Source organism: Bactrocera neohumeralis, unplaced genomic scaffold (genome assembly GCF_024586455.1).
Source record: "Bactrocera neohumeralis isolate Rockhampton unplaced genomic scaffold, APGP_CSIRO_Bneo_wtdbg2-racon-allhic-juicebox.fasta_v2 cluster09, whole genome shotgun sequence".
Lineage (NCBI taxonomy): Eukaryota > Metazoa > Arthropoda > Insecta > Diptera > Tephritidae > Bactrocera > Bactrocera neohumeralis.
In genome coordinates this window covers 19122636-19136203 of record NW_026089622.1, presented here as the reverse complement: position 1 = coordinate 19136203, position 13568 = coordinate 19122636, and the positions used below count along the sequence as shown (strand labels likewise).

General features: G+C 40.2%; 2 protein-coding genes and 1 long non-coding RNA gene across 10 annotated transcripts in view; 1 reads left to right on the top strand and 2 right to left on the bottom strand.

Annotated features, from left to right (window-relative positions):
* LOC126764041 (protein unc-13 homolog 4B) overlaps positions 1 to 13568 on the bottom strand; it is a 324201-nt gene that overhangs the window by 297713 nt on the left and 12920 nt on the right. The window lies entirely within an intron of this gene.
* On the bottom strand, positions 2446 to 2961 carry LOC126764214 (uncharacterized). Its single transcript, XM_050482010.1, has one exon. It carries the CDS (start codon positions 2959 to 2961, stop codon positions 2446 to 2448), a length of 516 nt encoding a protein of 171 aa, XP_050337967.1.
* On the top strand, positions 4200 to 4759 carry LOC126764309 (uncharacterized). The gene is made up of 3 exons (XR_007667917.1): positions 4200 to 4343; positions 4405 to 4620; positions 4677 to 4759. It is a non-coding gene; the product is annotated as an uncharacterized LOC126764309 (long non-coding RNA).

Sequence of the window (13568 nt, the reverse complement as noted above, 5' to 3'; positions counted from 1 at the left end):
TAATCGATTTTTAGAATGTCAAGATAAACTCGATTCGGATTCTTAATCGACTTCGACTACTGAAGATCGATTCCGAAAAATCGATTATTTGACGAGAAAACTCGATTCTCGAGTAGAATCCGAATCGAGTTTACCATCCCAACTGGCAGCCATCGCGTGCACATATAATAACCTCCGCAGAATAACCACCACAAAAAAATGATTTTTTTTCCATGTAATTTATATAGAAAACAGAAAATTTGAAATAGGCACCTCTTAATATTAATATTAAGAGCTCATCTTTTGAGTGACTTTTTTTTTCACATTTTCGAAAGTTTTTAGCCTGTTTTTCAGTTGAAAAAAAGGTTACCTCAATGACACACCCTAATATAGTACATATATGTGTGCGTGTACTTTTCTCAGTTTTTTAGCGTATCGTCGGTGTTTCATATCTGTCTGTAAACAGACTTTATTTCACTTAAATTATTAAAAAGCGTTAAGTTTTGAACAGTTGAAGTGAAATACATGTGTGTTTCTTTATCTGGAAAAACATTTTATGTGCATACAAATATTTTCTTCTTTTGTAATAGATGCAATTTGTTTTTAATTTGATTTATTCTTTTTTATATGAAGGAAAAATGCCACGAGCCAGACGAGCAAATATAGATCGGCGAACGCGTATTGCAAATACTGTAGCATTACTAAGATGATCACAGACTGTAAAAAAAAAAAAGCTAGCTAATACATCGCAGCGTGAAAGTAATGCACGAAAAAGATCTATTGACCCTGTACCTGTACTGAATCTTGCACGGCGATCACGAATACGTCGTGCTATTTTGGTTGAAATGAGGGAAGGGAGTCGGTAAAGGTGTTGATGGCTCCACTGTAATGGCGGTCAGTACCTGTCGAAAGTCAGTTGCGTCCGATGTCCGGTCGGCGTACTGTACGACGTCGTCGACGTAGTCTAGGAAAGACCTTTTGATGCTCCTAGGAGGCTGTTCCGCTCCAAGCAGATGGCTTCAAGGGTGATTTCTACGAAAACATCCCAGCAGGAACTGCTTGGAGAGGAGTTCATTATATTCCTTTACTGGGAGCATAAGCGTTTCACTATGAAGGTGTTCTATGGGAGACATCAAAAGGCATCCCGTCGTGGTCCCGAGTGCAGCATTTTGGCAGGTCTGAAGTTTCCTCATCTGCGTACCACTGCATCCAGCCGACCATATTGGTGCTGCGGAGTTAAGGACCGGCCGGCCGATTGCCTTGTAAGTTGCCAACAACGTTTCTTTGTCTTTTCCCCATGTGCTGCCGGCTAGCGACTTGAGGATTTTGTTGCAACTCTGTACCTCGGCGATAATCGCGGTCGTATGGGGAGAGAAGGAGCGTAGACTATCGAAGGTTACACCTAAAATCTTAGGGTTATTGACAGTCGGAATTTTGACGCCATCGACTACAATATTAAGTTCAAGTCTATACTCCTTCGTCCAGTACGTAAATATGGTCGCTGTGGATTTGGTGGGGGGAAAGTGTGAGGTCCCATGCAGTAAGGAAATGAGAAAGGTCGGAGAGGTAGTTGTTTACTTTCGAACACATGCCATCGATTCCATTGCCCGACGTCAATATCGTGCAATCATCTGCGTATGAGGTTACGGAAACCCCCTCTGGTGGTTGCGGGAGTTTCGAGATGTAGAAGTTAAACAGTAGCGTAGTTTTCTCAATGTCCTGCAGTAGCGTTGTATGGTTGACTGTGTCAAAAGCTTTTGATATGTCCAACGCTACGAGGATCATTCTCTCACAGGGTGGTTTCTGGTTGAGGCCACGAACTATCTGAGCGCTTATGACGCTAAGTGCTGTTGTGGTGCTGTGCTCTTTTCGGAATCCATGCTGGTGGCTGGCTAGGCTCAGGTGGTGAGTGAAGGTCGAGAGTAGCAAGGCCTCAAATGTCTTCACTACTGGGGAGAGGAGAGTTATCGGACGATAAGATTCCCCTTTGTTGGCGGGTTTCCCAGGTTTCAGTAGTGGAACCACTCTTCCGATTTTCCACACATCGGGTATTTGAAGAGTGGTCAGTGACAGGTTGAGGACCTTGGTTAGAAAACTTACTCCCGTCGAGCCTAGATGCTTTAGCATTAGCATGTTAATTCCATCAGAGCCAATGCATTTAGAGGATCTTGCTTTATTCATGACATTCTGAACCTCCTCATCGGTGAAAGTAAATGGCGCGCAGTCGTTTGACATTTTGCGCAGCCGTCGGTTAACACATCTTTGTCTATCGAAGGGCGCAGTGTAAACTGCCGGCTAAAATAGCTCGCGCACTTCTTCGGGTCCGAAGAGGCATGACAATTGAATTGAATTTCAACTCGGTCGTCGTGTCTCTTCGGATTAGACAAAGCTTTGACAGTAGCCCAAACCTTACTCACACCGGTAGAGAAGTTGCAGGACTTCAGGTGCTCTATCTATTTCGTCCGCTTATAATGGTTTATCATACGCCAAATTGAGATCCCTTATTCCGGGATCTCCGGGATCGGCATGGCGTAAGGTGTCGCGCTCGTTAGCTAAAACGACTACTTCGGCTGGGAAATCGGGGCGGATTTCAGCTATTCTTCCATCCGGGATGAAGCGAGCGGTAGCTGCTGCAATCACCTTGCGGAATTGACGTTCGCCAACGCATACGTCCGTAGGAATGGGTAGAGCGTTGAAGGTGTTCTCAGTAAATTCTGTGAAGCCGACCCAGTTAGCTTTGTTAAAGTTAATGAAGGTATGCTTGTCCACAGAAACGAAGTCGAGAGGTTTCTCGATCGAGATAATTATGGACAGATGGTCCGATGCTAGAGTTAGCATAGGTCGCCAGGTTATGCTATTTATCGGACCACCACTAGCAATGATAATATCAGGCGAGCTATTACAGATGCCCATAACGCTGGTGGGGGCTTCGTCATTCATTGTGCAGAATGTCGAATCGTCAATCTGTTCCGCCAGCTCCATCCCCTACGACAGGCAGGAATACCAAAGATCGTGGTGCGCGTTTAAGTCGCCCAGCACCAAACGGTTTTTACCACGAAGTAGCGCACCTATATTCGGGCAACATGTAACATGGGGGATGTATGCATATATTAAATACAAGTCAGAGTGGGAGCTATGTTGCCTGTTTGAGCTCCTGGGGACCGTGGAGGTCCTCTGTTGGCCACTCAGGGTGAGTGGCGGCGCGGCGCGCGAACTATGTGCAGATTACACAGCCGTAGAGGCTAGTGTCGCAGTATTGCGTAGGCAACATGGGGATACGGAGCAACTCTGCTGCAAGGCATTGCTCCAATGACGTCAAACTCAAATTAGTACTCACCGATCCAAACGAGGTTAGATCGCCGAAAAAACAGCCCTTGGTCGGATGAAATCCGAGTCAATACCGGTGCGTAGAACCGGCTGTCGTGGGAATCGAGTTGTTTGGTGTCTTCTGCCGGGCTTATTTATTCGGGAGCAAGACTTTGCCATATTTTCTAACTCCTGTTAGAATGCTATGCAGCTTTCCATCTAGGCGTATGTTATCGGATTCGACGGTTAAAGTCGAGGCTCAGTCGCGCGTCTGGTGGAAATCTCCAGTCAATTGCTTGACTAATGTTTTCAAGTATCGTAAGTGATTAAGCGGATATTCGCTTCTCTGTTCTTTAGTGGTTTAAATAAAATACATGAATTTATTAAACAAATCTCCAAACCAAAAAAAAAAACAGTTTACGCCACCTTTTAAGAGAAGGAAACAAGTCCCGCTTATCGAGTTACCGCAGCAAACCAAGTGGTTAGCGATAGTTACTTCTCGAGTTGCGGCAGCACACACACCCCATGGTGAGTTAGAGTCACCTCTCGAGTGCAAAGGGTTAATTACGATAGTCAAATTGATTATAGTATGTACGGATACATTGGAATGATAGACGCAATTTGTTCACATTGTGATTCGGCTAACTTTCAAGGTGAAACGCCCGGGATGTGTTGTGCTAATGGCAAAGTGAGATTGCCAGCGTTAAAAACTCCACCCAAACCATTGTATTCATTAATTTTTGGGGCCACTCAAACGTCGAAGCTTTTTTTGCGTCATGTTCAACAATACAATTCGACATTTCAACTGTCATCTTTTGGTGATACAAAAATTATTAACTCATGTTGCAACTGTTGCTGTCGACAGTGAAAAAGTTGTTACTAAATTTGATGGAAGCTACGATCTTATACTATGTTCGGACCGACATTGAAAACATTTTGAAAACACATTTGTATGTTGTGGAACGTAAGTCGTTCGGACCGACAATTTGTGTTTTCGCTGAGTTTTCACTGACAGTTCACAAATTTATTTGTTTGTTTACATTTGAGCAACGAGAATGGTAAGTTTTGAAATCTTTAATATTTGCTTTTAATTATTACTAAAGATCGTGTTTTTTTTAGATTTCTGAGAAAAAGATGTTAATTGCGAAAGCATTGGCTTTGAGAAGCCAAATAAATATCCTGCTCATCGACAATTCTTCAAGAGAACTATTGGAATGTCTTACTTCTCAGCACCATGCCTTGACAAAAGAGATAGCCGAGTTAAAGAAACAATATCTAATCGTATTAGATTTAATAAAGGACCTTGGGATGCCGATTAATTCATGTTGGACAAAAGTGTGTATATGTTCCTATTGATGCAAAAGTTTTCAATTATATATTATTAATTCCAGCAACGTAAGAATCAGTTTTGGGAACACGATTGCCAACGAAACGGTTGTGCTTTTTTTAAAGAGAACTTTCGCATGAACAGAAGTTCCTTTGATAAATTATGTGACATCCTCCGCCCGTTACAAAAAATGGATACAAATTACCGAAAAGCTATTCCTATCGAGAAAAGAGTGGCTATAACATTATTTGCTTTAGGGTCATCTGCAGAGTATCGTAGTATCGCCAACATGTTCGGTGTAGGAAAATCTACGGTTTGCGAAATTTTACTGGAATTTTGCACCGAAATCTGGAGATTACTGCAGCCATCCTGTTTTAAAATGTTGCCTTTAAACAGAGAAAATATAACCGAATTGGTGACTGGTTTCGAGGTAATTGGATTTCCACAATGCTTAGGAGCAATTGGTAATATTGGTTATAAAATCTTAAATTTGCGCTAATGTTCTAATAATTGTTTACAGACGGATGCCACATTGAGATTCATCCATCATCTGACGAAGCTGTTGATTATTATAATTATAAAGGATGGTATTCCACCGTTTTAATGGCATTAGTTGATGCTAAGTAAAGTCCAAAAACTCAATATATGTACATATGTATAAGTACATAAGTAATGTTTACAATATATTTTCAGATACCGTTTTACTTACATAAACGTAGGAAGTCCCGGGCGATGTAATGACTCTCAAATTTATGAGACGTCATCACTTAAAAAAGAAATGGATAGTTGTTCTTTACTAAGCGAAATGTCTAGAGAAATTTCAGGCGTAAATGTGCCAGTATTCATTATTGGGGATTCGGCTTTTCGATTTAGCAAACAACTAATGAAACCGTATCCATTTAGCGTAAATCAAAATAATGGTGAGAAGGTATTCAACTACACTCTTTCGAAAACACGTAGAGTTGTCGAAAATGCTTTTGGACACCTCAAGGCCCGCTTTCGACGCATCGGAAAAGGAATTGACAACTCTGTACGGAATGCCAACTCCATAATAAAAGCATGTTGCGTCCTTCACAATTTTTTAAATGATAACAACGACACGCTAAACGCTAAATGGTTACGCGCTTTGGAAGAGTTGGAGACTAGACGCCAGAATCCGTGTGATATTTCATATGCATCTGACGACCCAATTAATGGAGAAATGATTCGGACAGCACTTTGTACATATTTTGGTAAGTACATGTGCATATTGTATCACAATATCTACATTTTACACAATTGCATATACATTAAATCAAAGATAAAGTTGTACACACCAAACAAAATTCAATTTTATTTTCCATATAAAATATAATACATAACAGAAAATACTTATATTCATTTTTTTATTTATTTAGAAATTGAAGCAATCTTTCATTTGTTTCTTTACTATCTTTTATAAATTGTTCCATCATTTCTGTTTTTTTGTTATCATTTTCAACCATTTTTTTTGACAAGTCCCTTATTTCGTTGCTGATTTCAAGGGATTGCTGATTTGCTTTTTCGAGCTGCTTTTCTATGTGGTCAAATTTTTTTAAAATTATGGTTTGAAAATTATTCCTTTTTTTATTGATAGCATCACTCGGCTCGGGAGACGGTACTGGTACCGAAGAAGTGTCGCTTGGCGACATCGGCATAGCTGAGGGCGATGGTAGGCAAACCGGTGATGACAATGGAGATGCAGCAACAAATGTAGAAGACGCAGCCGTTTCCACCGAAATTTGGAGTGGTTCAGAGTTAGTAGAACCTTTTTAAAAATGTATATATGTATGTAAATATAAATAATAAATTGAATTAAAAAACAAATGTATCTTACTTTGAAAACTTTCCTCCACTAAGTTCTCGGCATTGTAGCTGACGTACGGCAACAGTACGGCTCTCATTTTCTCGTAAAGTGGCCACTGCGAGGGAGAACCGCCAGTTGACCCGACTGCTGTCTTCTCTTTCCTGTAAAACATGATATATATGTAAAAGCTCTATTTTTTCTTAATTTTATTTAATTACATACCTATATCTCTGTGAAAGGTTGTGCATTTTCGACTTTATTTCACTCGCCGTGAAATGCACACCTTGTTGCTGCATCTCCATTGCCATTTCCTCCACTATATGGCTGTTCTTCTTGGGTCCGCGAAAAGCACTTACTTTGTTCCGCCACAATTCAATTAATAGGGCTTCTGCCCTATCACTCCAACAACTTCTTTTTTTGTACTTTTGTTTTTCCATTTTCGAAATGATTTACTTGTCAGCTGTATTTTATATGGAATGTAAACAAATATCAAGTGACAATTTAGGGCCGGCAAAATATGTCTTCCAAAAAAATCGATTAAACTAGAGCAGGCACCGATTATAAGGAGTGGAATGTAAGTTTTCAAGTAGTTTTCAGCGAAAACTGTGTTTTCGTTTGACAGATTTTCCATGGACGAAAACACAAGTTTTCGTGCGAAAACCAGTTTTTCCCACGAAAACATGTTTTCAATGTCGGTCCGAACATAGTATTAGCTGTTTAATCAAAAGGAGAAATTTCTTGATACCTATCCAACTAATATGCGATTTCAATTCAAACAATTACAAAATAGCTAGCAATAAATAAAATATTTTTTTGTTTGAATAAATCAATTTGATGTTAAAATAATTTTTTTATTATTTCACTTTATACGTAGCGAAGTACTTACATATGTACGTACCGACCCGCTAGTATGTATACATACTATGTATGTATAAAAGAAAATTGTGTTACTTACAGCCCGACTTGGCTGTAACTTTAGAACCAGAGAGCGGACATAGGATACTTTTCTCTTTATGTTAAAAGTCAATACAATTCATAAATACAAAAATTATATTTCGAATCGTAGGAATATGTTCATAATTCATATTTATAAAAATCATTTGAACATTTTTTACTTAGAAGAAATAATAATAATAACAACACATAGCTACTGCAAAAATACGGTGATTTTCGTATACACCCAACTCATTTTTTACACGGTAGATACGTTCCTCAGAAAACCGTGTAAAAAAAAAAACGTGTAAAAAAAGAGGCGTTTCCTATAGTAAAATGGGGGATACGTTCCATGTCATCTGAAAACCGTGTAAGATAAAATAAAAAACTATATTTACTTCGAAAAACCGCGTAAAAAATTTTGAAAACTATAAAATTTCAGATATGCATACAAATTGTATATTCATATGGCATTTTATAGAGCATTAAAACTTGAAATACATAATTCATACAGGTGAAAAATTGGTAGATTAAGCAAAAAACCAAATAAATCTGAAATTAGAATAGAAATAGAGAAAAAATATTTACATAGCTAAATAATTATTCGTCGCTACTTGATAACAAGCGCAATTGTTTGTGACGAACTGGACTAAAGTCGGTATCGTCACTGGAGATATCCATTTCAGCAATGTAAATATCATGCGAACAAAATGTGTAGGTAAGAGTTATCGAATAAGGGGATTTCCCAGTTACTACTATGTAAGTATGTTCATTTCAGCAATGGTGCTAAGTGTAGTAAAAACAAACATAATTACAAGTGCTTTTGAAACCGTACTAGATTAAAAATTTTTTACAAAAAAATTTTTTTTGACAACCGTGTAACTTCAAACCCGTGTAAAAAGAAACCGTGTAAAAAAAGAGTTGCGTGTACATTGATTATCCTGAACAATTACAAATTAATTCTCTCTGAGACATAATACAAATAAAAATCAATTGTTTGGATCATAACTGGCTCAGTAATCGGGCTACATTTGCGACCAAAAATGTAGAAATTGACGAAATTAATTAACAATTAAGAGTTGTCGTCCGACAATAAGATATATTTCAATCATTCGCTACTGTTGTTACGTAGTCATCGGTTAAAAATTGCTAAATTCATCCATTACTATTCAGCATAATTTCAATCCACCTCTATTATGCAATAGTACACGTTTGGTAATCAAAAGGATTACATGAAATATTATTGTAGCAACTACATTCACTGGAAAATTGCCTGATTTAAATTGAATTTGAAAATATTTATAATTAAAAACTATAAATACCTCTCTCATTATCAACCAACAAATTTCAAAATTATTAATTTCTTACAAAATTGAATATAAAATTAATAAAAATAATATAATATATTCTATGTTTATGTGTGCTTAATAAAAATTCGAAGAAAATTAGGATCCATTATTTTCAAATTTAAAAGTAATCCAAGGGCTTATTCTTACACCGGAAATAACGTTTTCGTCTTTATTCATAAATTTATAATTCTCGTCGTCGAACTTGTGTTGAATTGCGTTTTTTGCTACACAGAGGCGGGTGCGTATCTTGGCTACAACAAGATAGTGGTCCGAGTCGATGTTAGGACCTCGGAGCGTACGCACTTCTAAAATACTGGAGACGTGTCTTCCGTCTATCACAACATGACCGATCTGGTTGGTGATTTTTCGATCCGGAGATAGCCACGTAGCTTAATGAATTTTTTAAGCTGGAATCTTCTTCTTCTTCTTAATTGGCGTAGAAACCGCTTAAGCGATTATAGCCGAGTTAACAACAGCGCACCAGTCGTTTCTTCTTTTCGCTACGTGGCGCCAATTGGATATTCCAAGCGAAGCCAGGTCCTTCTCCACTTGGTCCTTCCAACGGAGTGGAGGTCTTCCTCTTCCTCTGCTTCCCCCGGCGGGTACTGCGTCGAATATTTTCAGAGCTGGAGTGTTTTCGTCCATCCGGACAACATGACCTAGCCAGCGTAGCCGCTGTCTTTTAATTCGCTGAACTATGTCGATGTCGTCGTATATCTCGTACAGCTCATCGTTCCATCGAATGCGGTATTCGCCGTGGCTAACACGCAAAGGACCATAAATCTTTCGCAGAACTTTTCTCTCGAAAACTCGCAACGTCGACTCATCCGTTGTTGACATCGTCCAAGACTCTGCACCATACAGCAGGACGGGAATTATGAGTGACTTATAGAGTTTGGTTTTCGTTTGTCGAGAGAGGACTTTGCTTCTCAATTGCCTACTCAGTCCGAAGTAGCACCTGTTGGCAAGAGTTATCCTGCGTTTGATTTCAAGGCTGACATTGTTAGTGGTGTCTACGCTGGTTCCAAGATAGACGAAATTATCTACGACTTCAAAGTTATGACTGTCAACAGTGACGTGAGAGCCAAGTCGCGAATGCGACGACTGTTTGTTTGATGACAGGAGATATTTCGTCTACGCCGTCAATATCATCGGCGTACGCCAGCAGCTGTACACTCTTATAGAAGATGGTACCTTCTCTATTTAGTTCTGCAGCTCGAACTATTTTCTCCAAAAGCAGGTTGAAAAAGTCGCACGATAGGGAATCGCCTTGTCTGAAACCTCGTTTGGTATCGAACGGCTCGGAGAGGTCCTTCCCGATCCTGACGGAGCTTTTGGTGTTACTCAACGTCAGTTTACACAGACGTATTAGTTTTGCGGGGATACCAAATTCAGACATCGCGGCATAAAGGCAGCTCCTTTTCGTGCTGTCGAAAGCAGCTTTGAAATCGACGAAGAGGTGGTGTGTGTCGATTCTCCTTTCACGGGTCTTTTCCGAGATTTGGCGCATGATGAATATCTGGTCGGTTGTTGATTTGCCAGGTCTAAAGCCACACTGATAAGGTCCAACCAGTTTGTTGACGGTGGGCTTTAATCTTTCACACAGTACGCTCGGTAGAACCTTATATGCGATGTTGAGGAGGCTAATCCCACGGTAGTTGGCGCAGATTGTGGGGTCTCCTTTTTTATGGATTGGGCATAGCACACTTAAATTCCAATCGTTGGGCATGCTTTCGTCCGACCATATTTTACAAAGAAGCTGATGCATGCACCTTATCAGTTCTTCGCCGTCGTGTTTGAATAGCTCGGCCGGCAATCCGTCGGCTCCTGCCGCTTTGTTGTTCTTCAGGCGGGCAATTGCTATTCGAACTTCTTCATGGTCGGTTAATGGAACGTCTGCTCCATCGTCAATCAAAAGGGGGGTCTCTCATCCGAGGCTGGTTGTAGCTCTTCACTGGGGGTGTTTTTTACGTGGCGGGTCCCAAACCCAGCGCACAACCCTTGTAGGGAATGTTTCGCCTTCTCACTTTAGCTCGCCTTCGAACGGATGTTCTTAGGCTACCCAGAGGATACTTGGTCAAAGACCGGAAGTAGTGAGCTGCTTGAGCCATGTGTAAAAGAATCGTTTCTGGCCACTCCCAAGTGAATGGCGATCAGAGAACTTTCCTCACTTGCGTGAACTTCTACACATGACTCCATCCTCCTGGATCTAGTACTACAGATAACCATATTTCGGGCCCCGGCGAAGTCGATAAGTAACCATTAGAGGGAATTTCTATCACCTTGTACGCAGATGATTGCATGATAATGACGTCGGGCAATGGAATCGATGGCATGTGTTCAAACGTAAAGATTATTTTTCCGACTTTTCTCGCTTCCTCGCTACACAGAACCTAACACTCTCCTCATTAAATCCACAGTGACCATATTCACAAACTGAACGAAGTACGAGTAGTACTGACTTGACCTTAATATTGCAGTCGATGGCGTTAAGATTGGACTGCAGACGAAGAGCTCGAGTTGCCGCAAGAATTGAGAGAGACCCTTGCGCAACTTCGTTCTGGACACTGTAGCAGGTTAAACTCCCACTTATTCAGGATAGGCACTGATATACCAGACATACATATGTCCAGCGTGCAAAGAGTATTCGCATGACATTAGCCACTTCTTTGCATGCTCTGCTAACCCTGCACATCTGACATCCTTCTCCCTTTGGTCCGACCCTGCCGAAACAGCAAGTTTAATGGGCCTACTGTTTTATGACGTCGATGACAACTTATCCCTAACGGGGATTAAGTACCCGTACAACAACATGAATTACCGCCAGAACTTTTCAAATACGGCGGCGAAGAACTGATAAGGACCATGCATAAGCTTCTTTGCAAGATATGGTCGGAATCGACCACATCGACACACACCATCTTTTCGTCGATTTTACCTCTATGCCGCTATGTATGAACTTGGTATCCCGCTGGCGTACACAGATGATATTGATTTCATTATCCTCAACAACCGCTTCGTTCTGCTTTCCACAGACTAGATAAGGAAGCGAAGCTGATGGGTCTGGTTGTGAATGAAGACAAGACGAAATATCTCCTGTTATCAAACAAACAGTCATTCCATTCGCGACTTGGCTCGCATATCACTGTTGACAGTCATAAATTTGAAGTCGTAGATAATTTCGTCTATCTTGGAGCCAGTATCAACACCAACAACAATATGAGCCTTGAAATCCAACGCAGAATCAGTCTTGCCAACAGGTGCTACTATAGACTGGGTAAGTAATTGAAATATAAAGTCTCTCTCGACGAAAAAAGACCAAGCCCTACACGTCCGTCGACAATGACATCGTCTGATGACACAGCCTTAGGAGTGTTCGAGAGAATGGTTATGCGGAAGATTTTTGTCCTTTGCGCTTTGGCAACGGCGAGTGCTGCAGTCGATGGAACGATAAGCTGTGCGAGATTTACGGCGGCATTAACATATTTCAGCGATTCAAGAGACGGCGGCTGCGCTGGCTAGGTAATGTTGTCCGTATGGAAGAGAACACTCCAGCTTTGAAGGCTTTCGATTAAATACTCGCTGATGGAAGTAGAGGAAGACCTCCCTTTCGTTGGAGAGATCAGGTGAAGAAGGACCTGTCCACACTTGCTATCTCAATGGGCGATAAATAGCGAAAAGAAAAAACGACCTGTGCCCAGTTGTTAATTCGGCTGTAACCGCGTTAGCCTACGCTAGCAAAGAAGAAGAAGTAAGTGCCCAAGTAATCACCACATAATACTCATATAACTTATAGCGTTTTCTTTTATATACATATGAAAATGTTGCCTATTATATGGTCACATTGTACATACGTTGCATACGTCATTACACGTTGCAAATACGTAAATAAACAATGTTACGCTACACTGCGTGGCACAACCGATATGCTGAAGGATGCATTTCCCGGGCGCCTAATTTCCCGTTTTGGCGATTTTCACTGGCCATCAAGATCGCCTGATTTGACCGCCCCAGACTTCTTTTTGTGGGGCTTTTTGAAATCGCGGGTTTATGTCAGCAAGCCTCAGACTCTTGCAGCTCTTAAAGGCAATATCCGTCAAGAATGTGAGGACCTATCCCCGGAAGTTCTGGCCAAAGTGATGGAAAATGCCATAAAAAGGGCTCATATGACAATCAACTGTGGCGGCGGCCATTTACATGATATCATATTCTCCACTTGATGTAAAACAATTTAAAAGACCAAATAAAAATAATCCACAAGCAGAATCAACGTTTTTCATTTTTCAAAAGAGTTTTTCATTTTCCAAAAAAGGTCGGAAGGTAATTTTTGCGCCACCTGTTATAATATGTATATATATTAAAAAATTTTTGTTTTTACTTTCAGGTGATTCTTTTTTATTAACTATAAAAAAAAAAAACATTTAGGCTGTTCACGATAAGGTGGTTATCGGGTTATGTGATTAAGTAAACAACAACAAAATGCGGTATGACAAAATAACCAACTTTAACCAAGGCCCTTGTTTACAGATTATGTGGTTGTTTGCTTATTTCCAGTGTTAGAAAGTCGTTGGAATTTTACTAAATGGCAGCACAAAAAATAAATAAAACTAAGCGAATGGCATTTCCATTTTTCAGCAAAAATTATCAAAAATCATCAAAATAAGTAAGAATCACAAAGCACAAAATAAATATAAATTTTTTGTCATTTGTTTGTACTCCATCTTTAGTGTCTACAGAAATGCGAAAGCGTCAGCGAGAAAAGGAGGTGAAAAGGGTCGGCTTTAGTATACCGTCCCAAGATTTCGGGAATGAAATGGGTATGGTCGGATAAAGGAGACTCTCCAGATCA